General features: G+C 36.8%; 1 protein-coding gene and 1 non-coding gene across 2 annotated transcripts in view; one reads left to right on the plus strand and one right to left on the minus strand.

Annotated features, from left to right (window-relative positions):
- Window positions 1-338: 338 nt before the first annotated feature.
- Window positions 339-27367, plus strand: part of SP3 (Sp3 transcription factor) — a 56871-nt gene continuing 29842 nt past the window's right edge. The window contains exons 1-3 of the mRNA XM_069470790.1: window positions 339-485; window positions 932-1054; window positions 8833-10192. Coding sequence (XP_069326891.1) covers window positions 363-485; window positions 932-1054; window positions 8833-10192 — 1606 coding nt within the window. The 5' untranslated portion in view covers window positions 339-362. The remainder of the gene's footprint in view (window positions 486-931; window positions 1055-8832; window positions 10193-27367) is intronic.
- On the minus strand, window positions 27153-27337 carry LOC138388205 (U2 spliceosomal RNA). The gene has a single exon (XR_011234099.1). It is a non-coding gene; the product is annotated as a U2 spliceosomal RNA (small nuclear RNA).

A 27367-nucleotide genomic window follows, 5' to 3' on the forward strand; every position in this document is an offset into this window, starting at 1 on the left:
TGTGTGAGTGACTGACGGTGCGAGAGGAGCGAGCGCGAGTGAGAGCGAGCGGCGCGAAGGGAAAGGGGAGGAGAGGAGAGGAGAGGGGGCAGGGGCAGCGCGGGGAGGAGGAGGAGGAGGGAAAGAGGAGGAGGAGGAGGGTTACAGGCAGCGGCGGGCGGGGGCAGCAGCAGGAGGGGAGGAGGGAGCCGCCGCCGGGGGGCGGGTGGGGGAGGGGAAGGGGCCTGGGTCCGGGCTTTCGGAGTAATTTCTCCTCGGCCCGCGGGCCCCCTCCCTCTCCTCCACCCGCCTTCCTCCCCACCCCCACCCCACCCCCCCGCGCTGTGCCTGCAGCTCCCGAAAAGCCCGTGAAACAAGAGGAAATGGCTGCCTTGGACGTGGACAGCGGCGGTGGTGGCGGCGGCGGCCACGGCGAGTATCTGCAGCAGCAACAGCAGCAGCAGCAGCAGCAGCAGGGAAACGGCGCGGTGGCGGCGGCGGGCCAGGTGAGGAGCGGCTGAGCCCCGGCCGGGCTCCCCCCCTCGCGCCGCTTTCTCCTCCCCTCGCCTCTCCCCTCCCTTCCCCCCGCCCCGGGAGCTGCCCGCCCGAGGCGCCAACGCTCCCGACCCCGCCCGCGCTCCCCCGCCCGCCGCCTTTTTGTGCGTGTGTGAGTGTGTGCGCCCTGCCGGGGGTGGGTTCCGGGCGGAAGGTGGAGGCCCGGCGCGCAGCCCGCCGCCCGCCTGCCCGCGGACCGGGGTGCCGGGGTGCTTGGGAGCAGGGGACGCGAGCCGGAGGCCAGGGCAGGAGTTAGAGGAGGAGGAGAGCGCGGGCTGGCGCTCGCCCGGGCGCAGCCTGGGAGGACCGAGTCGCACTTCCTGTGCGAGCGGCGGCCCGGCCCTAACCGCCACCCCCTCCTCCTGTCTCCCTCTCTGAACCCGCCCATCGGGGGTAGGACACTCAGCCGTCACCGCTCGCTCTGCTGGCCGCTACCTGCAGCAAGATAGGGCCGCCATCGCCGGGCGACGACGAGGAGGAGGCGGCCGCCGCAGCCGGGGCCCCCGCCGCCGCCGCCGCCGCCGCCGCCGCCGCCGGAGCGGTAAGTCCCGCGCGCGGCCCGCCCCCGCCGAGGCCCTGCGCCCGCCATCCCGGGCCTGCGGCGCGCCCGCCCAAAAGGCCTCCCCGGCGCCCGCGCTTGCCCCGAAACGGACGGGTCGCCGAGCCCTGGGGCGCCCTTTCCTGCTTTTTCGCATCCCTGTTTGGGTCGGGAGCCAGCCCAGGCTTTCTCGAAATTGTCACTGCGGCACCGCGCTCAAAATTTTCTACAAAATGAAGTCTGAGAGGGCGGGGGTAGAGGACTCCAAAATGGATGTTTGAGCAATTCATATCAGTGCTGAAAACTCCTTTGCTTGAACACTACAAAATTTTCAAGCACAGCCTGTCGGCCATAGATAGTATCAACTACAGAGGCAGTGTCTAGTATTTTTGAACCTGGAGCTTTTACTGCTGGAAGTTGCTAGATTACTGATTTAAATCGTAGATTATAAAAATCATAATTTATTACTGATTTAAGTCGTAGATTATTAAAAAAATGAGGGTTTATTCTTGGAATTACCCTTTTGTGTGCAGAAATGAACACTCTTGGAGTGCTTTTTTAGTGACCATTCAAAATAGTTGAATTTTAGTTTTTGCAGACTGCTAAAATTTACAGTAAGTTTTCTGAAGTGGGAGTAAATGAAACGTTTAGCGACCATTGAAATTAGCGAAGTTAGCACTTCAGCTTTTGAAATTGAATATGAATATCTGTTAGAAACAAAAGTACATGTAATGAATTGTATTTACGTGCATACTGATACATACCACACTTGCCTTTGAATTTGGTCGGCAAAACTCTATTTTTATTTTATTATGATTGTTAATGTAATAGGATGTAGTGGGATTCTTTTTGTAATGCTTTTACAGTCTGAAGCAAGGGGAGGAGCTGGCTTACGTTATACGAAGGCTTAATACAAATAAGCTAGGAATAGTTTTTACCCTGTTAATTGTGAATTTTACATTTGTTTGGATTTTTGCTGTTTAACGTGTGTGTTCACCTACTAATATAATTGAAACCCCTCTCAATGTTTTTTTGGTAGTGGATTATAGGAATTGATTTGTGTAGTGATATTTTAAACAGTCACTAGATGGAAAAGTTAGGTATAATCTGCAGCAAATAGTATGCTTAGGTATTAAAAGTTAAGTTAAACAATTAGTAAATACTATATTTGTGATTTTAGTGCTTCAAATTATATTACGGGGGACGTGAGTAGTTTTAATGTTTTAAGTTGTGCTTTTGTAAGCTCAAATGTAAAGGCATAAAATTATGTTGTGAGAGACATAATTGTTATTTTTAAACAAACTTAGGGCATGCTAGACCTTTTTTATGAAATGTATCCCTCCAGTCCCAAAGTGCCAAAACAAATTGTTTATCTTAAGAAACCACTGTATAAATAAAATTGAAAAGTAGATTGCGTCTACTTATGTTTTTATATTTCAAATAGAAGAAAAAATTTCTTGGAAATGTAGTTTACAAAGTTCAGATATCAGCTTACAGATGGGGGAGGGGGAGTGAAGAAGGAAGTTATAAGTGAAAAATACGTATATGTACATATACATGTGAGTCTCCAGCCTTAGCTAACTGTGGCCATATACTTGTAGGGAAGTTGTTTCCATGTCTCTTCTGTGCCTTCTCTGAATTACCAAATCACTACTGACAGCAAATTTTCCGCCAGCTGAACATGGACTAGAATCAGTCTCATAAATCTAAGATTTATCAATCAAATGCATCATAATTTGTCAATTATAGTAAAATGAAAATACAGTTTTGCCAAAAACCCCTCAAAACATACATTTGTTTGTGTGCTTGGTACCTATGTATAAGGTTTTTCACTTTGAGTAAAATTGGTAAGACCGGCTTGTATATGCCTTAGCAGATAGAAAAATGATTTTTCCAGTTCAAAAATGAACTTAAGACATTTTTTCAGTACATCTTAGAAAGTGAAAGAAATTCTTGTGAGTTGTTTTCCTTTTAAAATGTGCTAGATAATCTTATTTTAATTACTCAAATTACTGGGAATCAGGTTACAGCTGTGTTTTTTTTTAAATTGTGTTTTGGAACAATTTTAGATTTACAGAAAAGTTGGAAATACAGAACTGAGAGTCGTACCCTTCACCCAGCTTCCCCTAATGTTAACATAACTGTGGTACATTTGTCCAAACTAGGAAATTAACAATGGTATGATATTACCAACTACAGACTTCATCCTCATTTCACCACTTTTTCCACCAATGTCCATTTTCTGTTCTGGGATCTATTCCAGGATACCACATTGCAGATATATGGTGTTTAAAATCAAACGGAAATATATATAGTTCAACTTTATGCCAGTTTAGCTTCGTATTTTAAGATTAAAAGGGCGTTGAAAAGCCAATCAGCTACATTAAAGATTTGCTTTGAATATTTGGGTTTTGAATTTGGATTTTTTTTTTTTTTTTTTATATAAGAGGATCCTGGCCAAGGGTGTTTGGTTACCCTCAGGACAGTGCTGAAGAGGTCTAATTGCAAAGTAGTCTCACCTGTAATGTCCCATAACATGGACTCCCAAGGATGGTTTTATAGCAAGTTTCTTTTGTAACTTTTTTTTTTTTTTTTGAAACAAGGTCTTGCTCTGTTGCCCAGGCTAGAGTGCAGTGGCACCATCATAGCCCTCTCCAACCTCAAACTCTTGGGGTCAAGCAAATCTTCTTGCCTGAGCCTCCCAAGTAGCTGGGACTATAGGTATGAGGCACCACAACAGGCTAATTTTTTATTTTTTGTAGAGACAGGGTCTTACTATTGCCCAGGCTGGTCTCGAACTCCAGGCCTCAAGTGACCCTCCTGTCTTGGCCTCTCAAAGTGCTAGGATCACGGGCATGAGCCACTGTGCCTGGACTTCCTTTTTACTTTATTAGTAAAAGTTGTGTGGTTAGTTTTAGAAAGTCAGGAGATAGAATAAAGTAGGCCTTTATGCAAGTATTAACTTGTCCACTTCACATTTGTGTAAACTTATAGATTATTAGTTACTTCATTTGTACTTTTAGTGAAATAAACTGAACAACATATTATGAAAGTCATTGCCTGATCTTTGATTTAGGTTGTAAAGTTAGTGTTCATTAATTTAGCATATAATTGTTGGTGAGCTAAAAAAAAGATGAATAATAGCTTATTTTTTTAAAAAGTCATTTTTGCCATTGCTTAAGACCTACACTGTCATTATTGTAGTTAATTCATTGGGCAGGGTGATTTTTTTTTTTTTTTTAATTTGAAATGTTTGAGTTCTGTTAGTGTTCCTTGAAGATTTTAAGAAACTTGAGTATTTGCCTAAGAATGGTTCTTAGTTTGTTTCCACTTTACCCTCACACTTGTTCTTGTTTCCAGTTATACTCCTTCCTTTCCTATTTCTGGTTTTCATAAAGCCATTTGTGGGAACTGAGAAGTTAATGTAATCCTTTCCAAGTGCTGTGTAATAAGTGGTGTGAATTTTTTCTTTTTCCCTTTCCACAGGTATTATCTAAGAAGATGTACCCTTTTTTTCTTTCCTTTCTAACCCCCCCTCAACCCTCTATTTTTATGTCCAGTTGTGTTGAAGAATGCCCTTGTATTGAATTGCTATAGCAGTGTCACTGCTGGTGCCACCCCGTGGTGCCTGCACCCCCAGGGCTACAGTAGGTTGTGGTCCTTTTCACCCTGTGGTTATGTGTTTATGTATAGAGAGACTTAGAGTGCCTTTAGTTACAACTTTTTGCTATGCTAATGCCAACATCTATGTTAAATGGTGTCTTGTTTGTTAATTGTCCAATAAGAATATTAGAGTTACTGAGAGAAACACTGGTGGGTTTTTTGTTTAGTTTGTAAGCTTATGTAAAGGGTTATCTTGCTTCTAAACCAAATACTAGTTCTCCCTAGAATGTATGTTTTTATGGCTCTCTCTTTGTGTTTCCTATAGCCTAACATCAAATATATATATATATATATATATATATTTTGTTTCCCAGATGATTTTTCTAATGTATCCCTTTCCCATTTGGTATTTAATGTGCTTTATCTCTTTTAGTGGTATGTTACTGATGAAATTTCTTTTACAAATTAATAGGCTTAGAAAGCTTTGTAGTTTTGAAATATATGGGGCTTATTCATTGTGTAATTATGGAAATAGGTTTAAAATTGGTTTAGCCTTCTTCATAGAAGGCTCTAATACCTCAAAGGTAGTGTTTTCGATGTTCTTTCTGTCATTTTGTTTGCAGTGATTTTAAAGTAAAATACCTTTAACTGTTGATTCAATAAATATTTATTGATCTTTGTGCCAGGAATTGTGCTAGGCATCTAATGGATATTTTTCAAATCTGTTCTCATATTCTTAGTAATCATAATGATCTTTGGGATTGCACAGTGCTTTATAGTTTATAAAGCTTAACATTTTCTTGACCCTGCACGATAATATTTTTCCTATTGTTAACACGAGGAAATTGAGTCTTGCTCTAAATCATGTACATTTCCACAGTTCTAGCTAGGATGAGAACTAAGTTCTGAGTTCTTTCCTTCCTAGTATAATATACTCCTCTCTTCCAAGCATAGTTTTACCTTAAATCATCAAAATCTGGTAGTTTTCTGATTTAGTGTGTTTTTCTATTCCATTAAAAAAATAGTATTTAGCAAATTTTTTAAACTGCAAATTTATTACATTAAAAATCCTTTTTCTTGCCTGATTCTTTTGTTTAAACTATCCATTGTTTTTTTTCATCTTTGTGCTTCATAGATATTTAGATATGCTTTTCATCTTAGGTTTATTTAAAAAAAGTTCAGCATACGTCATTTTGTCCTAGGTTTGGAGATTTTCCTTCAATTAATGGCCTGCATTGCTGAGAAAAATGGTACTACAGTTTATTTTTATTTAGCCTCTGGAGAGGGGGTGACTTGGCAATGTTTACTCAGACTTGTCATTTGAGTAGTTATTTATTATCAAGGAATTTCTTGACTAGAAAGCTGCTCAATGGTGGCTGAATATCTGCCTTTATTACTATTTTAGATGACATAAGTTTTAGTTTTTTTTAAAGAAAGGAAAAGGAACAAAATGTCAGTATTGTAAAATTAATTTGTGTCTGATATAGTATATTTGACAAATGTTGAATATTTGTAAATTTAATGTTGGTCATAAGAAATTTAAATCAGTTCTTTAGAAGAACAATAATCTTAAGATAAAGATTGGTTTTGGGCATACAGAAGCACAGATTTTAGTATAAACTGTAGATTTAGATATTTTTAGTTTACTTAACATGCCAAAAGACTGAAATGAGACATGATTTGTTACTGTAATGTTAGGAAAGGTGACTTAAGCTTACAATTTCTATATCAGATTGAAGTTGAAGAATGATATGTGACTTTAATGTCTGGTGTTTCATTTTAAAATTTGAGTTTAGTAAGTTGAACTTAAGTTTTTGTATTTAAAAGACAGATCACTGTTTTAGTTTAGGCCTAGGGATTTGTGTTAGGTCCTAGGGTTTCTCGGCCTTTAGTCTCTTCCTCATTTCTTTCAGTCTCCTTTACTGGACCTTAGTTTATCTTTATAAAATACAGATGTGATTGCACCACTCACTCGCTTATAAACCTTTTATAGTTTTCCTTCCTTTATCTGCAGGATAAAGTCCAATTTAGTGGGATCCACAAAGCCATTTACAGGCCTTGATAAAAATGTTTAGTCCTGTTCCTTATTACTTTTCTCTATGAATATGAGCCTTTTCTAGATCCTCTCTTGAACTCCAAACTGCATTTGTCAGGGTTTCTTTTTGCCTGTGATTTTCTGTACCTTTATAAATGCCTCTATTTTCTAACTGACCATAGTGAAATCTCATATTTCACTCTAATACTGCTTCAGATATCTCTGTGTGAAATCTTCTTTTTCAGTTTTTTGTGTTCCTACATAGTGTTTTGGTCATACGGCTAGCATATGCTACTTTTGACATTGTATTAGCATGTATGTGTATGTCTGCTTGGATTGATTGTGAAGCATTTGAAGGTAGGGAGTATGTATCTGATGGGTTTACTCAAATCTCCTTACTTCACCTTGGCAGGTGTGTTCAAATGTTTGAGTCATTAAACTGGTTTATCCATTGAAATACTGTGTATAGTTCTCGATTGTGTCTATATATAAATTAGGTAGTAAGTTTCTTTAAGAAACTTAAGATCTTTTGGTTCTATAATATTTGCATTAAATTTTATGGTATGGTTTATGTTGGGAGAACCATATTTGTCTTAACCTTGTTTTATGGTCACAGATCCCCATTGAGAATAGATGATACTGTGAAACCCTAGATTATCCCTCCCTCCCAACTTGTACTTTGTCAAAAATGCTGTTTTAGAAGATTCAGAGATTCCTTGTTGCCCAGTCATGGATCCTAGGTTGACAGTATTGTGCTAGATATGCTTATATTCTCATTGTCTAGTGATATGTGGAGTTATAGAAAATCACAGATAGATCTAGAAGGAAATAGGATAGGGATGGCTTTATTTTGATGGTGAGTAAATCATATGGGGTCTATTCTCTGTCTTGATCCCTGGTCTTAGAGGGGGACAGATATGGTCTAAGGGCCTGGTGTTAAAGGGCCTGGGTTTTAGAGTTAGGCTTAGTCTAGATTTAAATCCTGTCTTGGCCATTTGAAAGCTGTGTGATTTTGTCCCTCAGTTTTCTCATCTGTGAAAATAGGGATAATATTAACATCTACCTCATAGGATTGTTTTAAGGGGTTAATAACATAATCTTATAAACCCTTCTTAAAGTACTTGGCATGTAAAAGAAAATCTCTAATGTTAGACATTGCTGTTGTTCCCTTTAAAAAAATCTACCCTTGGGCATTGACATGTAGAATTCTATTGCTTTCTGCTTTTCTGTGTTGGTATTTTTCCAGTCTTGCCTATGGGGATGATACCTGAGATTTTAGCAGGTCACAGAATATAAAATGTGTATCCCTGGCATTCTACTGGAGATTTAAAATAGAATAGTAGGTAAAGCCACAGTTTATATCTTCCAGCTTTTAGATTCTAGAAAAACCTTTTAGATGGGGCTAATTTACCATGCGGTCACAGGGCAATAACCTTCCTCATTAAGTTTTTTTAAGGTCTCATATATTTTCCAGTAGTTTATAGGAAAAGTAAAGAGTTTGATGGCCTCCTAATGGAATAGCCCTAGCCCTGAGTTTACTGTAGAGTACATTAATACACACCATAAAAGAGTAGCTTTAATAATTTGATTTCAGGTTTATAGCAATGTTACGCAAATCTTACATTTCTAACTTGGATGACTTAATACACTTCACTAATGTTCCTTTTTTGTACACAGATACAATGCACCTGATTTAGTCATATGTTTTTAGTGAGTTGTATGCTTTCTGAACTCTCCAGTAGTTGAGGTATGTTTGGTTTGAACTGTTCATGATCTTTTCTAGCCACCTCCACCTTTTGTTTTTCTTTAACTGTATAGCATTAAAGATCATAGATGTAGGATCAGAAGATCAGTTTGTGATTATAAAACAAAGAACATTTTGATTGAGATTTTTTTTTTCTCTTGCTCAAATGGGATGGACTATCTTTACAATAACAAATAAAACTGGAAGTTGATATTTATTGTAGTTTATATAGTAATGCTTCTGTTTTTGAACTCTATTGTGTTATTAAGATAACTTGCATCTTCAGGTAGTAGGATTTATACCAATTTTTAGAGTTTTTTGAGGGTCAGTTTAAATATACCACAAATATATCACAACATTTTTGTTTTTTTCATCCAGACAGGTGATTTGGCTTCTGCACAGTTAGGAGGAGCACCAAACCGATGGGAGGTTTTGTCAGCCACACCTACAACTATAAAAGATGAAGCTGGTAATCTAGTACAGATTCCAAGTTCTGCTACTTCAAGTGGGCAGTATGTTCTTCCCCTTCAGAATTTGCAGAATCAACAAATATTTTCAGTTGCACCAGGATCAGATTCCTCAAATGGTACAGTGTCCAATGTTCAATATCAAGTAATACCACAGATTCAGTCAACAGATGGTCAGCAGGTTCAGATTGGTTTCACAGGCTCTTCAGATAATGGGGGTATAAATCAAGAAAGCAGTCAAATTCAGATCATTCCTGGCTCTAATCAAACCTTACTTGCCTCTGGAACACCTCCTGCTAATATCCAGAATCTCATACCACAGACTGGTCAAGTCCAGGTTCAGGGAGTTGCAATTGGTGGTTCATCTTTTCCTGGCCAAACCCAAGTAGTTGCTAATGTGCCTCTTGGTCTGCCAGGAAATATTACCTTTGTACCAATCAATAGTGTCGATCTAGATTCTTTGGGACTCTCGGGCAGTTCTCAGACAATGACTGCAGGCATTAATGCTGATGGACATTTGATAAACACAGGACAAGCTATGGATAGTTCAGACAATTCAGAAAGGACTGGTGAGCGGGTTTCTCCTGATATTAATGAAACTAATACTGATACAGATTTATTTGTGCCAACATCCTCTTCATCACAGTTGCCTGTTACAATAGATAGTACAGGTATATTACAACAAAACACAAATAGCTTGACTACGTCTAGTGGGCAAGTCCATTCTTCAGATCTTCAGGGAAATTATATCCAGTCGCCTGTTTCTGAAGAGACACAGGCTCAGAATATTCAGGTTTCTACAGCACAGCCTGTTGTACAACATCTACAACTTCAAGAGTCTCAGCAACCAAGCAGTCAAGCGCAAATTGTGCAAGGTATTACACCACAGACAATCCATGGTGTGCAAGCCAGTGGTCAAAATATATCACAACAGGCTTTGCAAAATCTTCAGTTGCAGCTGAATCCTGGAACCTTTTTAATTCAGGCACAGACAGTGACCCCTTCTGGACAAATAACCTGGCAAACATTTCAAGTGCAAGGGGTCCAGAACTTGCAGAACTTGCAAATACAGAATACTGCTGCCCAACAAATAACTTTGACGCCTGTTCAGACACTCACACTTGGTCAGATTGCGGCAGGTGGAGCCTTGACTTCAACGCCAGTTAGTCTAAGCACTGGTCAGTTGCCAAATCTACAGACAGTTACAGTAAATTCTATAGATTCTACTGGTATACAGCTACATCCAGGAGAGAATGCTGACAGTCCTGCAGGTGAGTCTTAATTTACATCATGCCATAAATAAGTTCAGTGATAATATATAGGGCAATTTTTTACTTTAGGTGTTTATTAGTATCTGACTCTTATTGAAGGTGATGGTCCATTTCCTTATATTTGTATGAAAGTAGACGTCAAAGTATTTTTGCAAATTGTTCTTTGAAAGTTTGTCGTTTTTGAAGTTAAGGATTCATTTTTATACTATTCCAATTACATTTGTAGTTTTTCCTTAACAAGTTTACGTTCCTTTTGATGTCTCATTGGTATTGTTAAGCATTATAAAAGTTTTATTTGGCAGGTAGGGTGTCTTGGTTGGCCTCCATGTAATGTGAGTTAAACATTTTATGCCTTATATTTGGTTGGAGAATCAAGTTGGCATAGTGAAAACATGGTACTGGGAGCAAAGACTACTTATTCTGTCTAAGCTACTACCTAGGTGTGATTTTGGCCAAGTTGTTTTTCTCTTAAAAACTTAGTTTCCTCAATGTGTAAAGTGGGGATATTGGACTAGGTAACTATATCTAGGGTGCCTTCCAGACCTAAAATTGTTTGATTCTGTGATCATAGACACTAAACTTAGCTGTGCTAGATATAGTTATTGATAGTATGGGTAGAAATTTCAGAAGTCTAGTCTTTGAATATTATGTAAGAATTAAATTATAAAGTTTAAAAAGAAATAGTATCCTTGTTACTCTGTTAATGTTATCTGTCTAGATGATGTTTTATTGAATGTTTAGTTGTGCATTACATCCTGAACTTTATTACTTTAATTCTACTTTGTATTTGGGTTTCTGTGGAGATTATACTCTTAGAACCTTCCACCGGGTCAGTGATTCTAAACTCTTAAATTGGGTCCCTTGAATTGAACTTAACCGAAATAACTCCCATCATCACTTAAAGATTACCCTTTTTCTCTTGAGAAATTTATAATATTTACTTAAAAAATTGAAATTTTCTTGGAGCCTCAAATCTGTATTTGGAAATCCTTTAATTGTGTTAGAGTCTCCTGAAGCTGTGGTTTACAGCAGTAGTTCTTAAAGTTTGATCTGGGGATCCCTGGGGATCCTTGAGACCCTTTTAGAGATCCTTCATGTCAAACAAACTACTTTTCATAATAATACTAAGAAATTATTTATCTTTTTCTCTGTGTTGACACTTGCACTGATGGTGGATAAAACTGTTTGTGTCTCAGCCTGAATCAAGGGAGTGGCATCAAACTGTGTTAGTAGTTGCTGTTTTCTTCATGACCAGATGTACACTTGTAGTTAAAAATTCCAGTTTCAGGCCGGGCGCAGTGGCTCATGCCTGTAATCCTAGCACTCTGGGAGGCCGAGGTGGGCAGATCGTTTGAGCTCAGAAGTTCGAGACCAGCCTGAGCAAGAGCAAGACCCCATCTCTACTAAAAATAGAAAGAAATTATATGGACAGCTAAAAATATATATAGAAAAAAAATTAGCCGGGCATGGTGGTACATGCCTGTAGTCCCAGCTACTCGGGAGGCTGAGACAGGAGGATCACTTGAGCTCAGGAGTTTGAGGTTGCTGTGAGCTAGGCTAACGCCACGGCACTCACTCTAGCCTGGGCAACAGAGTGAGACTCTGTCTCAAAAAAAAAAAAATTCCAGTTTCACTCAAAAATGACCTTGATGAACCAGTAAAAATAGTTGTTATTATTATTATTTTTTTTGCTAAATCTTGACCCTTGAGTGCTGCCTATCTTTTAAAAAAAATAATAGCTTTATTGGGATCTCAGTCACATACCATAAAATTCACACTTTAGACCTAAACTCAGTGGTTTTCAATATAGTCATAGACTTGTAGAATCATCTTTACTGTCTAATTTTAGAACATTTTTCATCACCCCCAAAAGAGGCCCATACCCATTAGCAAGTCACTCATTCCCTCCACCCTTCAGTCCCTGGTAAGCACTACTCCACTTTCTGTCCTTTCGTTTTGCCTTTTTTTTATTTCATATCAGTGTAATTACACAATACGTGGCCTTTGGTGTCTGGATTCTTTAATTTACCATTATGTTTTCAAGGTTAATCTGTGTAGTAGCATGTATCAGTACTTCATTCCTTTTTATGGCTGAATAATATTCCATTGTATGGATATACCACATTTTATTTACCTGTTGATAGACATTTGGGTTGTTTTTACTTTTTGGCTATTATGAATAATGCTATGAATGTTTGTGTAAGTAGTTTTTTGTGTGAACATATATTTTCTTTTGGGTATATACCTAGGAGTGAATTGCTGGGTTTTATGGTAACTCTATATTTAACTTTTTGAGGAATTGCCAGACTGTTTTTCCAAAGAGACTGCACCATTTTACATTCTCAACAGCAGTGTGTTGAGGGGTTCCAATTTTGCTATAGTCCCAACAGCATTTATTATTGAGCATCTTTAGCCATTCTAGTGGGGGCGAAGTGGTATCTCATTGTGGTTTTGATTTGTAGTTCCTGCTGCATGCCTTTTATACTTTTTGTGATGAAGTGGGAAGTGTGCTTTTTTAATAAAGCATTTCTGCTGCGTACCAAAATAATTGTCTTTGAAGAACACTTTTTCCCCCAGCTATGTAGTTCTGCAAGCTGAACTAGATTCCGTTTTCATGAAACATGTTTTTACTTGAAAGAACAATTGACAAACTATAGTTTTTGAGAGTACTACATTCAAGTGACAGATATTTTCTCAAAAAAATATGAAGTGAGCATGTCACTTAAAGGAAAAAAACCTGAAAGTATTCGCTACCAGTGATGAAATTTGGGCTTTCTAATGAAAATTAGAATTTTGGAAAACTTAAATCTACTCCCATGAGCTTGATGCTGCTTTTTCCTTAAATTTTTAAAAAAAATTTTTTAAACTTTGCTGTTTTATGAGGCTTCTTAATATTTATATTTTTCTGTTGAGATAAATTGGATTTTTTTGATATTGTATTATAATGACATGTGCCAACACTTGGAAAATATAACTCAGTGAACCAATAGTTTTCAAATGGTCAACTTATTATGTTACAAAATCACACATGGGTAAAAGATCCAAAGTGCAGGATAGACCAGTAACGGTATAGAAAATTTACAGATAAGGTTTCAGATTCTACATTCATACTGACCTTTAAGAAACTGCCATGTGTCAAGTTTGGTATCAAAGAAGAATACCCACAATTGGCTGAAAGGCTATGAAGTTATTCCTCTCTTTTCCAGCTGCATATGTGTGAGACCAGATAGTCTTCAAATGCTTCAGGCCAAACCACATATTGCAAGAGATTGAATACAGAAGCATATCTGAGACTCCAAATGTCTTCTTTTAACCTAGACATTACAGAGATTTACAAAAATGCAAAACATGTTTTCTCATTAAACTTTTTTTGTTTTGGAAAATGGTTTTTTTATAAAATGTTAATTTATGGAAACAGGTAATAGATTTATTTTTAAATGAATCTGAAAATTTAAGATTTCTGTTTATAGTACATAAATATGTCTTATAATTTCTAATACAGTAAATGTTGAAAGATACATACATATATATCCTACATGAACAAAAGTTTTTTGTGGACCTTAGTAATATTTAAGAGTTTAAAGGAGTTCTGAGACCAAAAAGTTTGAGAACTGGTAAGGTAACAGATTTTTGAAGACATAGATAGTTTTAGAAACCGGTTTTTAACACTTATGCAAAGCTAATGTTATGGAGTTCTATACATGTTAAGAAAACATTTCTAGAAAATTTGTGATTTTTATGGATTTATGTTGGTTATGAAATTAGGTTGGTATAAAGCACCAAGTGATTTATGAAGTAATTTCTTTTCAAATGTTACCAAATAGAAACATGAGATGAATAAATACAAAATGGAATTTTTAAAGTGCTAATTTAGTTTGTTGAATGGTGGCCAGGAAGAGTAAGATAAAATGTTCCAGAAAGCCATTAAATTTGAATTTTGTCCTAATTTTAAAGGAATGGGAAAAGAATTTGAGAAAGTAAAAGTTAAAGCAAATGAGAAATAAAAGTGCTAGATGGTACATACCATATTTAGTAATAAAAATTAGAAAATTCTTATTTTGGGAATATTGAGTATTAGGAGAACTGTCTCTTAGTGTACTATCTTTTTAATTGACAAGAAGAGGGACAAATTATTTCAAGAAGTTTTTTCTCACCAGAAAATCAGAGCAAAAGATCTTTAATCTATGTTAGGCATATGTTGTATGCCCAGATGGATATGATTAAAACTTTGACATCCTTGGTTTACATTTTTATTTTTGATAGGTATGAAATTAATGTAATAATTTTCCAAAATAGAAGGGACTTTTTTTTTTTTTTTTTTTTTTTAAACTAAGGCTCACAGAAAAATGACTTCTACTCCAGCGTCCCCACCTACCAGGGTCTTACTCTGTTTTCTGGGCTACAGTGCAGTGGCAAGTGGCATCATCAGAGCTTACTGCAACCTCAGACCCCCAGGTTTGAGTGATCCTCCTGCCTCAGGCTCGCACCAGCGTGCCCAGCTAATGTTTCTGTTTTTTGTAGAGATGGGTGATGGGAGAGTGGTTTCCAGGGGGTCTTGCTCTTGCCTGGACTGGTCTCTAACTCTTGGCTTTAAGTGATCCTCCCACCTCAGTCTCCCAAAGTGTAGGATTACAGGCGCACCCGGCCCTACTCTATCCTTTTTAAGCAGTAAATCTGACTCTGGGCCCCTTTTCTTATAGAGTACTTTTATTACTCTTTAACCCTTAGGAGCCAAACCACAATCTTCCTTGGAACATATAGCCCATCAGGCCCCAAGCTGCAACCCTACTCACTCCTTATATTTCTATCCTCTTGTGGCCCACTGAAAAATCCATGCTGTTTTAGAGAAGGTTTTTGTCATCTTATTTTTACTTTGCTGTTATTGCTGTGTATTTGAAACTGAATCGGAACAGGCAAAGTATGAATTTATGTGTCTTTCCAGCATCTTTTCTAGTCAGAAAATGTCCCCAAAATTTAAGCCAAGACTTATTCAGTCTCTCAAACTTTAGTCCTCTGCTAGATTTTGTTTTATCTAAATACAGTTTTATCCTTTAAGACTGGATATATTTAAAATGTAGTCAGATGTTTGAAGTACGAAGAAGGAATTCTAGAAGTCATTGCTACTTTATTTTTTATTTATTTTGAGACAGGATCTGCTATGTTGCTTAAACTGATTTCAAACTCTTTGGTTTGTAATCCCAGCCTCTGCCTTCTAGAGTAACTCAGATTACAAGCAACTTAATGTTTAGAATTCCCCATTATCCATAGAAAACTGGATATGGAAACCAGTTACAGACTAGCTGGTAGCTGTATTTTTTTTTTTTTAATTAGAGAAAATAGAAGTGCTATAAAAGTTGGATTTTTTTTTACCCTATTTAAATACTAATGGGAAAAAGGGAGAGATCTCTTATGGGCTCCTCCGCTGTCAGGTACTGTTCAGGTATTTTTAGATATATTATCTCATGTAATTCTTTCTTACGTTAATCTCGTTATTTTAACAGTTGGATAGGAAAGAAACTGGCCCGAGGCTTCACAACTAAGCTCTGTTATTTTCAGTATACTATACTGCCTTGGCAGTCTGCTATTTAATTTATATCAATATTGTGTTTTTGTTCCTTTTCTTGGTTATATTTATTTAAGATTTTTTTTCCTTTTGGGGGTAGGTATATTAACCTTCTTGAATTAAGTATTTTTTTATGGTAAGTGTAAGAAATGTCTTCTGAAACATTTTTTTGGTGATTCTAACAAGGTAAAAGGTAAATCTTTATTGATTTTTATCTAAGGGATCACTTGTCAGAACTGGCTGATTATAGAACTGTACCTCAGATAGTACCAAATCCCTATATATACTGTGTTTTTTCCTATACAGTAATGGGTGGGTAACTTATACAGTGTGGGTAGGCTGGCAAAGGGATGATTCATGTCCCAGGTGGGATGGAGAGAGACAGCATGAGATTTCATCATACTAAGAATGGTGAGCAATTTAAAACTTATGAATTGTTGATTTCTGGAATTTTTTATTTAATATTTTTGGGCCACAGTTGACTACAGGTAAGTGAAACCACCATGAAAAGAAAAACCTTAGATAAGGGGGGACTACTATACTTATTAAGTATTTGGGTCAGGACTTATATCCTATTTAAGTATCTATTAATATAGATGAAAGTACCCCACATGAAGAGGAGCTCAGAGTTAGAGTCATCCCTTGAAGCCTGGGGCTGGAGTAGAGCTCCTTTTTGTTTAAGTTGGGAGCCGCGAAAAAAGGTTACTTTTTGTTACCCCAAGGTATGGCTTAAATGAAGATTTACAGAGATGAGAAGAGGATACAGTGAAATAGGAGGATGTCAGCACTGTCTTGTGACGAGCATCTGAACCATTCAACTGTTAGTGTCTGGATTTATGATAGTCAGTACTGCTAAATCTAATATAAGAATTCAGGGGCTTGCAAAAATGCTAGACACAGAATTGTGATACAGAGAAAGAAAAAAAAAATTGTACTTAAGATGAGCCTGAAAACTGACATTACAAAATGAAGGTGAAGGCAAAACCGATGAAAGATAGTTGGTAAATGAACAATCAGAAGATGAGTTTATGTCAGAGTAAAGAAAGATAAAACAATCTGTTAAAGACTTGAAAATCCGTATAATTGTCAGTGAGATAAAATAAACAATAGCTTCTATAGATAAGAAGTGAAACAAAAAAAGACATGAACAAGAGTCACATCCTGGATGTAAGAAATATTTCATTGATTCTAAGACACACATTTCTGAAATACGCATCTTGCATTTGAAATGTGCACCTTCAGGGTGCATCTTGCAGTCCAGGGCATGTCAGTTGACTCTGACTGCCACACTAGAAAAAACATTTTTTTCCTTGGGGCCATGGTGTTTTATTATAAAAATTGAATAAAAACTTTGAAAACAAACCAGTCTTTTCTAATTTAATGAAAAGTTTGTTATTTTTTATTTTTTTCTGCCTGTGAGTTATATGCAACTTGAAAAATAGTTCTTGCAGCTCCCAAGGTGAAGAGACATGTGAGTTACATATGATTCAAGAGGCCCCAGGCTCAGAACTAGCCTGAGTTAAATACAACTCACATGGCAGTTAATGTGTTACTGGCAGTGCTTTTTCCTTTTTATTGATAGTAGTGTGTCTTAGATTAGAAGAAATATAATTTGGGGTCGGGGGAACACAGGACAACCTTTAGAATGGATTTAGGAAAAGAATGAGTGAACAGTAGTATACTGAGGAATTTACTCAGAATATCACACAGAGATAATGTACATTTAAGAGACATGGAAGATAGATTGAGAACCACCAGCATGGGAATTTTAGAAAAAAAATAGAGTGAATGGGAAGAGAAGCAATATTTGATGAGGTAATGACTGAGAATTTTCTTGTGTTGAAGAAATACAGTACAGATCAAAATTTTACTAGCTAGATAAAGTAAAAAGTCCATCTCTGACGTAAACTAAAATTGCAAAGAGACAACAGAGATGTTATCCTATCTTAAATGTTAACAGAAAGAGAAAGACTAACGAATAACAGACCTACAACTTTTTAGCCACAAGGATGTCAGAAGATGGTGGAGCAATATCTTCACAGAGTACTGAGAAAAAATAACCAGCAGCCCAGAATTCTTATGCAATTAAACCACTACTCAAGAGTTAGAGTTTTGTGAAGATATTTAAACTATCATTATTCAAAAACTCATACTGAGCTAACTACTGAAGGATTAAGTAGAAAAACTGGATCCTGGGGAAATGAGGAAATAATGCCAATCACAGAAATGGATAAAAAATTGAAAATTTGATACTAAAATACAGGTAACTAAGAAAAATTATAGGAAATTTCAAAAGTACATGAAAGCAGAATGTGTAACTACTGCTCACAGCTTCAGCAATTATTAACATCCTGCTACTCTTGTTTCCTCTATTCCTACCATTTAAAATTTTGCTTGGTTATTTTGAACCAAATCCCAGACATTGTATAATATTACGCCAAAATATCAATGGAGTGATTCTCAGTGTGTGGTCTGAGACCTCTTGGGGGGGGGGGGGAGTCCCTGAGACCCTTAGGTGGAGGACTGTGAGGTCAAAGCTATTTTCATAATGACATTAAGATGTTATTTGCTTTCGCTTTCACCTCACAAGTAGGGTACAGTGGAATTTGTTTAGCTATTTGTGTTTCTTTCGTAAATTGCCTTTTATGTTTTTTGCTTGTTTTCCCTCACTGCTAATTTGTAAGGCATCTTTATGTTAAGGATGTTAACCTTTTGTCATACACTGCAAATATTTTTACCATTTGTTTGCTGTTAAGTTTGGTCATGTTGAATTGTAGTACACATAAGTTCTTACTAGATTTTTTTGAGTAAAATAATTTAGAAACTTGGAAGTTTAGTTTTTGAATTTAGTTTGTATTGATTTGCAAGTCTTCTGATGCAGTGGCAACAGTATGTGGAAGAAATTGGGGATTTTAAATTATATTTTCTTTGACTAGAAGATCTAGAATACATTATGTGACCTTTAAAATAAAATCATTTTAAATGTGTTTTTGGTCACACTTGTTTTATTTAATTTTTTTTGAGACAGAGTCTCGCTCTGTTGCCTGGGCTATAGTGCTGTGGCGTCAGCCTAGCTCACAGCAACTTCAAACTCTTGGGCTCAAGCTATCCTTCTGCCTCAGCCTCCCAAGTACCTGGGACTACAGGCATGCACCACCATGCCCAGCTAATTTTTTCCATATATTTTTAGTTGTCCAGCTACTTTCTTTCTATTTTTAGTAGAGACAGGGTCTCGCTCTTGCTCAGGCTGGTCTCGAACTCCTGACCTCGAGCGATCCTCCTGCCTTGGCCTCCCAGGGTGCTAGGATTACAGGGGTGAGCCACTGCGCCTGGCCACACTTGTTATTTTCTTAGTATTTTGTGGAAAGATAGTGTTCGCAGATCCATGAGATTCATCCTTGATGATGATACTTTCAAGCATCAAGTAATCTGAAATATCTAATTTAACATTGGTAAATACTGAAACCACTAACTTGTTCTGATATAGTTATGTGATTTAATACATTGACTCTTGGAGAGTTCAACTAATTCATTAAATGCATCTTCACCAAATGGCTGCTCAGTGTGTATTTTTAAATAGTTTTTGTTTTCTGAAATAGTATAGCGAATTAATACCTAACCAAATTTACCCCATAGTATAGTCAGTAACAGTAATGCAAATTAGAATTCTGGATGGACACAACAGAATGGAAATCACCTCATGTGTGATCTTCATCAGAATGCTTTCTTTGATACATTGTTCTATAATGCCATATTACTTTTAATCTAGGAGGAGACCTTTATTACAACTTGTTCTCTAAACTTGTCCTATTAGTGGTTCTTGGGAACAGTTTTTGTATCCAACTTTATTTTATGAGAGCACTTAACATGTGATACTGTTTTTATAAATTTCCATAAGTTCTACTCTGATGAATAATAGTACCATCATCCAGCAACCTAGATTAGTCAGTCGTCATTCATTCAGTCAACAAATGTTTGAGAGTATAGTCACGTACTGAATAAGGAAGTGTGTGTCAACAACAAACCATACATACAATGGTGGTCTCATAAGATTATAATACTGAATTTTTACTGTACCTTTTCTATGTTTAGATACACAAATACTTACCATTGTGTTACAGTTGCCTATGGTATTCAGTAAAGTAACTTGCTGCACAGGTTTGTAGCCTAGGGGCAATAAGCTGTACTATATAGCCTACGCCTATGTGTGTAGTAGGCTGTATCATCTAGGTTTGTGTAAGTACATGATGTTTGCACAGTGAAGAAATCACCTAATGACATTTCTCAGAATATATCCTTGTCATTAAACAACTCAAGACTATGTACTACAGTATTCTAGGCAATGTATTTTAGGTTCTTTGACTGCAACAGTGAAAAAGACTAAGTCCCTACTCATGAATCTTGTGTTCTAGTGGGTGAAGACAAAAGCAAATATAACAATTTTAAATAATTAGTGTTATGAATAAAATAAAGCAAGAGTTATGGAAAAGTAGGGTATGTGGAAAAACCATGGACGATGGTGGTTATTTTAGATAAGATGGTTAGGAAATACCTCCTAATGGGGAAATGTAATTGAACTACGGATCTGAACACTGAGAAGGGAACCTTTCATACTGACATCTGAAGGAAAGAGTATTCCAGGAAGAGGGAATGAGCAAGGTGGCTGGAACTTAGTGAATGAGGGCTGTTAGAAAATGAGATTGGAAATAGGCAGGGGCCAGATAATAAAAGCCATGGTAAGGAATTTGGATTTTACTTTACCTTTAGTAGGAAAACATTGGAGGGTTTTGAGTAGGGAAGTGACATAATTGGATTTATGTATTAAAAAGATCACTCTGGTAGATCTCTGTGGCAGAGTAAGCACAGGCTGATGGAGTAATACAGTTGTCCTTTGGTACCCATGAGGGATCGGTTCCAGGACACCCCACCCCCATCCTCTGGGATACCAAAATCCCTAGATGCTTAAGTCCCTTTTATAAAATGGTATAGTATTTGCATGTAACTTACACATACCCGCTTGTAAACTTTAACTCATCTCTAGGTTACGTATAATACCTAAAACAAATGCTATATAAGTAGTTGTTTTACTGTATTTTAAAATTTGTATTTTTTTATTATATTGCTAGCTTTTTATTTTTGAATATTTTTGATCTGCACAGTTGGTTGAATCTGTAGATGTCAGATCTATGGATATGGAGGGCTGATTGTATAGGCAAAGGAGGATGATGAATTTGGCTAGGCTAGTAATGATGAGTAAAGAGGGAATTAAGAATCCTGTTTTGGTTTTAAGTTTGAAATGCCTATTAGGTATCCAAGTGGATGGTTCAGGTAAACAGTTGGATATCAGAATCTGGTGGTCAAGTTGGGCTGGAGATGAAATTTAAGGTGTCATTAATGTATGTAGATGTGACCAAATGAAATCATTCAGGTCATAGCTCCTTAACTTTTGACTGCATGGTAGAATGTTACAGGAAACATTTAAAAAATTCTAACAACTTGTGTCCACCCTCCTCTCAATTCTAATTTAATTGCTGTGCATGAGGCCTAGGAAAGTTGTGTTGTAAAGTCCCAAAGTGATTTTGACATGTAACTGGTTTGAGAATTACTAACTTACTAGAGAAATAATATAGACGGAGAAGAGGTTGGAAAATAGTATTCTGAGCCTCAAGTTACTTCTCCAGAGTTTTCAAATGCAATGTCTAGTACAGAATCAAAGGTAATGACCAGACATATGAGGAGAAGAGACACCATGAGTGAGAACCAGCAGAAACAACAGAAATAGACCATTGGTACTGCACATATTAGAATTATCAAACAGACTAAAACAACTGTTCACTATGATCTAGGAGATAATACCAAACTTAAAAAATTTTTTAACAGAGAGTTGGAGACTATAATGAAATGACATTGCAGATTTGTAAAAGAAACAAATAGAAATTGAGGAACTGAAACTTAAAATATCCAAAACTGAGGAAAAGCCTTAAGGATGAGTCCTAGGACATTTCCAGCAGTGGGAGGATGAGTAGTGAAGGAGGAGCCAGCAAAGGAAACAGAAGGAGCTTCCACAAGAGCCAAGTATATCCTGGAAACCAAGTGAATAGACTACTCAAGAAAGGAGGAGAGAGTGCTTATCTTTTCATATAGTATTGTGGAGAGGATATGTAAGAGTGAATAGGTTATTGGATTTAGCAAGATAGTGGTTGGTGACCCTTAACAAGTGGTTTCATTGGAGTTCTGGGGAGCAAAGCCCGAGTAGAATGACTTAAAAGGAGAAAAAAGAGGAGTAGTGACAGTAATTACAGACTAATATTGTAAGGGTTTTTTACTGTTAGGAGGAACATTGAAATAGGAGATGGTAGCTGGAGGTAGACTTGGTTGAGGGAGAGTTTTTCCCTGGGAATAATAAAGAATAGGAAATCGATGATGCAGAAGAGAAAGTGTGTATAATAGAGGAAAATTTTTAAGAAGGCAAGCAAGATGAAATACAGGACATAGGTTTAGAGGTTGGGCACAGGAGTGGGGATGATGGTGTTATAACAGGGGAAGGGCATAGGATGGACCTTTGCAGATGCAGGTATGTTGATTGGAAGGTAATTCTTGTCCGATTGCTCCTTATTTCCTGTTGTGATAAGAGTAAAGCTTAGATAGGTGGTGGGAGCAGGTGTTAGAAGTTTGAGAAGGAAGAAGATGTGAAATGGTCATCTGAGAGCATTGGAAAGTGAAATGTGAGATGTAGAATTTTAACAGTATTGGGTGCCTGCTTGAATTAATTAATTAGCACAATTGTGATTTTTCTCCAGTTGTCTTTAGTTGCTGGGGTAACTCTTCTCTGTTTCCTGTTAGTTCCAAGTCATTTTGATTCTGTCTCTGCCATATTTTTTGCCATATACTTTTTCCTATCCATTCTCATTTTGTTAATCTGGCTGTTACTATTAGAACGTCTAATCTGTTTTCCATGCTTCTAATCTTTGTTTTTCCAGTGCATTTAAAAAAAATTTTTTTAAATGTATTTATTTCTTGAATAAACAATACCTGTACAAGGTACAAATTCAGAAGGTATAAAATGATAATCAGTAAAAAGTCTATTCTCCTTAACCCTGAGTTCTCCTGTCTAGAATTAACCATTGTCAACCAGTTTTTTAAATGTGTAGAATATCTCTGATGGAAGGATACATTTATAAACATTATTATATATTTCTCTGTCATTCCCTGAAATTATATCATACTGTACCCATTCTTCTGAATTTAAAATTTTCATGTTCGATTTCTTTTGTTATTACAAGTATAGAACTATCTCTTTCTTAGCAATGGCAATAACAGTATTGAACAAATGTCTTGTAATTTATTTAATATGCTCCTTATTGATGAATATTTTCAGTCTTAATGTAGCAGTGAATATCCTTATACAGATGTAGTTTTTTTCATTAGAGCACATATGCATATGTGAATTATGTACTTCTAAAAGCAAAATTTCCGGATTAGAGAACGTACGCATTTTTAATTTTAGAAGACACTGGACATTTTTCCAGTATATCCTTTTTATATCACTCATCTTCCCTAAACACAGCTCCTGTTGTTGCCCTCTTTAAAATCTTCATTGGTGGCCAAGTGTGGTGGCTCACTCCCGTAGTCCCAGCACTCTGGGAGGTCAAGGTGGGAGGATCCCTTGAGACCAGCCTGAGCAACATAGCAAGAATCCATCTTTACAAAAAATAAAAAAAATTAGGTTGGGTGTGGTGGTACACAACTGTAGTCCTAGCTACTTGATAGGCAGAGCCAGGAGGATTGCTTGAGCCTAGGAGTTGGAGGTTGCAGTGAGCTGTGATCACACCACTGCATTCCATCTGGGTGACAAGAGTGAGACCCCGTATCACCAAAAACAACAAAAAACTTTACTGGCTCTTCCATTGCCTTTATATTTGAGGTCTGTTGAGTGTACGCATATGTATAGAGCTCGTGCTGTGTGCCAGATATTGGAGATACAAAGACGAATATGATATTTCTTGCATGAAAGTTGCTCGTAATCTTAACAGGTTAGACTAGGATTTCTCAATGTCTGCCCTATTGATATTTTGGACCTGGTGATTCTTTGTTGTGGAGGCTGTCCTCTGCATTGTGTGGTGTTTAGCAGCATCCCTGACTTACCCACTAGATGCTGGTAGTACCTTTTTACGCACTCTCCCCACTCCCGGTCCAGTTGTGACAAAAATGGCGTCAGACATTGCCACATGTACCCTGGAAGACAAAATCCCCCCTCTGCCCCTTGAAAACTATTAGTTTAGACTGACATGCAGATGATTCTAATATAATGTGTAAATGGCATATCAATAGTGAACCCCACAGCACTTTAGGAACAGAGAGGAATAGAGGTGTAACATTCCAGTTGATATCTTTCAAGGCTTAGCACAGATTCCTGTAGTCTTTTCTGCTTCCTGCCTCCTTTAAATTGCTGCTTGTTTCCTTTGTTTTGTATTATGTAATAGTTAATATGATTTTCTCCTTTTGGAATTCAGCAGTCACTGCTTTCTGTGTTTTTTTAATGGATACACTAACATATCTAATAGATACAGAATAAACATAGATTTGTATAGTAATGTATAATATGCAAATTTTACCTGCTTGCTTTTGAAATAATTTAGTTCATATATGTGAGATGCATGGATTTTATTATTTTATTTTATTTTATCTCATACAACTACCAAATGTGTAATTGTGTTAAATTAGTAGCTTTTTAAAGAGCCTTGACATTCAGAATTACATTTCAGAAACCAACCTGTTGGGAGAAAAACTAAGAGAAGCAAAAGGAACTTTAGATTTAGTCTTGCCTGCATGCGAGGGAATTTAAAAGAATTAAATGACTTGCCCCGTAGATTTCATGTATTTATTCTAAGAATAACATGGTGAGAGATTTTAAAAATGTAAGTTCTTTATCTTTGAGCAGTACATATTGAAATATTTGTGGATGAAATCTTAATATCTGGGATTTGTTTTCAAATAATGTAAGGCAGTTTGGTTTATATGTGAAACAGAATTGTCCCAGAGTTGTTTTAAGTTGGGTGATGACTACATTGGGGTTTTTTATACTGTTTTACTTTGGTATATATTTGAGATTTTCTATAATAAAAAGTTTTTGAAAATGTGAGTTTTATTCTCATGTTTTTGTTGAGTGGAAATTTTCAATTAAAATTTTTTAAAAAGAAATTTAGCATACAAATAAGATTGGACTTTAAATTTGTTTCCAAAGTTCCCTGTGATGTTTGTGTTTGTGGAGCCTTGTTCATAGTAACAGCTTCGGCAGAGTGTGAATACTTAACTTGGTTCACAAGTGGGAAGCGGATTTTACAGTTCTAGGAAAGCCTTGAAGATGGATTTTGACTATTTACACTATTTCCCTCTGTTATTTTCTGTGTTATGATGAAGGTAGTTGATAAATTTCAGGAGATAGCCAGTCACACTAAACGACAGTGGAAGTATTCTTGGTTTTTTTTGTATATGAAGGGGAAAGCCAGATACATTTTTTTATAAATGCTTTTGGTGCTTACATTTTGATAGCCTTGTTTGGGCAAAGGGATAGTAAAGGCTTAAGAACTTGAAAGAAAAGAGGAGGTGAACAAATTTCTTAGAGTGGAGCTGTATTTAGTTAAGTAAGTAGTACTTTTATCGTGTTGTGTGGTCTGTAAGAGGTGTATGTATTAATACATGTTCATAGTCTCAAGAAGCTTACAGATTTGTTGGGGTATTTATAGACACATGGAGGAATAATCAACAATGTAAATCATTGTATAATCTACAATATAAATCAATGTAATCACTCAATTGCATGATACAGAAAATTGTGTAAAAGTTAAGAGGAGTAGGACTCTAGTTGTCAGGGGAGATACATCAAGTGGGAAATCTAGATTGGTATAGGTAGAGAGATGAAGGGAAGATGTTTACTGATAAGGCAAAAACAATATAAGAATAGAAGCAGCTTGTCAAGGAGATAAATAGCTCAGTGTTTCCCCAAAATGGTTTGTAAGATGTTAATAGATATTATTAAGTAAGTTTTGAAGAAACTCATTAGCAGTGTTAAAAGTTTCTGAGAAATCCTGTGGAAAATAAATCTGATTAAGGAAAGGAAGCAGTATCTTTTTACTGTTTTAGATTATATAATACATCTGTAGAGATTAGTATTTTATTGAGTTAATTGTGAGAGGCACTCCTTTGGAAATACTATAATAGCATGAATAGAAATCTGGGCTGTGTTTGGTGATTAGAGTAAGTATAGTGAGAATGGAGAGTGCTGAATACTGTTGGTAAGGATTTTTTTTTAACTTGACTTAAGGAGTCCTTGAAAGTTTTTGAATGGAGGAAAAACATGAAGAAATCAATGCTTGGAAAACATTTCAGGAACAAATTGGACTGGGAAGAAACTAGCACTAAAGCAGGGTAGAAGGGGCTACTTCAGTTATACAGGGATAGATTTATGAAAGTAAAGGAAGAAAGAATGCTAGATATTCCAAAGGATGAATTTATAGGATTGGTGATTAAGTATCAGAAATAAAAGAGATGAATCCATTGTTTTATGAAAGGTTATATCATTGGCAAAGTTATGAAGGGAAAACTGACCTAGGGACAGCAAAGTGATACTAGTTTTAATGGTTTGAATTTGTGGTGTTATGTTGAAAGGACTGTTGGTATTAGAGAACTGAGCTCAGGGCAAAGGAATGAAATTCTGTAGGATAGAGGTTACGAGAGCAGATATAACTGAGCAAGGGAATTACAAAGATGTTTTGGGAAATTTTGGGGGTTTGAGTGGGAAACTATAATTTAAATGAATGCATTTTTTTTTTGCCATTTCTGAGATTCTTTTTAGGAAAATTAAGTTAGTGGGTGATACATTTCTTTGGATAACAGGAAAACAATTTCTCTTTCCTCTGACATCTGCTGTTGGAAAGTTTAGTTTGGACTTGGTGGATAGTTTTGGTTTCAGTTGTTTTGCTGGTTGGGTTTTGGTTTTGTCTTATTTGTTTTCCCTCAGAAAAGCAGCTCATGGATTGCCTGTCAGTTGTAGATATTATCACCTCTGCTTTATTTATAAGAGCTTATTTTGTCCTAGACTGATTGTTAATAAGTTAGAATCCCCAACTTTTAAAACAAAAGTTTTGTAGGGAGGAATTAACTGCTATATGAAACCAATTCACATACATACCAGTACATTTATTCCGTAAGCAAAATTTGTTGTTATATTTACATAAGCTGCTTCTTGCGATGCTTTTTTTATTGCCTACATCTTACAGATTTGGAATTCTAAGTACTTAATTCAGTCATTTGTTACTTTTGGTCATCCTGTATGCCAAAATTCTTTCTTAAATGCTTAAGTGAAAATTGAGTGGAGTTTAAGGATTTATTTTTAAGAGAAAGTGTTTTTAGTCTTAGAACTGTGAAAGCAAAACTTTAGACTTTGAAGGAATACCTTATATTTGTGGATAAATGAGTAGGCAGTTGATTCTTACATTATTGTGTCAAATGGCAGAAAGTTAACTTTAAACTGATAAGAACAGATACTACACTTGATCTTAGCCAGGAGGCTGAGAAGTGATAGGAAGTTAACTTTAAAGGCTGTAAGGAGA

This window comes from Eulemur rufifrons, chromosome 1, assembly GCF_041146395.1.
Source record: "Eulemur rufifrons isolate Redbay chromosome 1, OSU_ERuf_1, whole genome shotgun sequence".
Taxonomy (NCBI): Eukaryota; Metazoa; Chordata; class Mammalia; order Primates; family Lemuridae; genus Eulemur; species Eulemur rufifrons.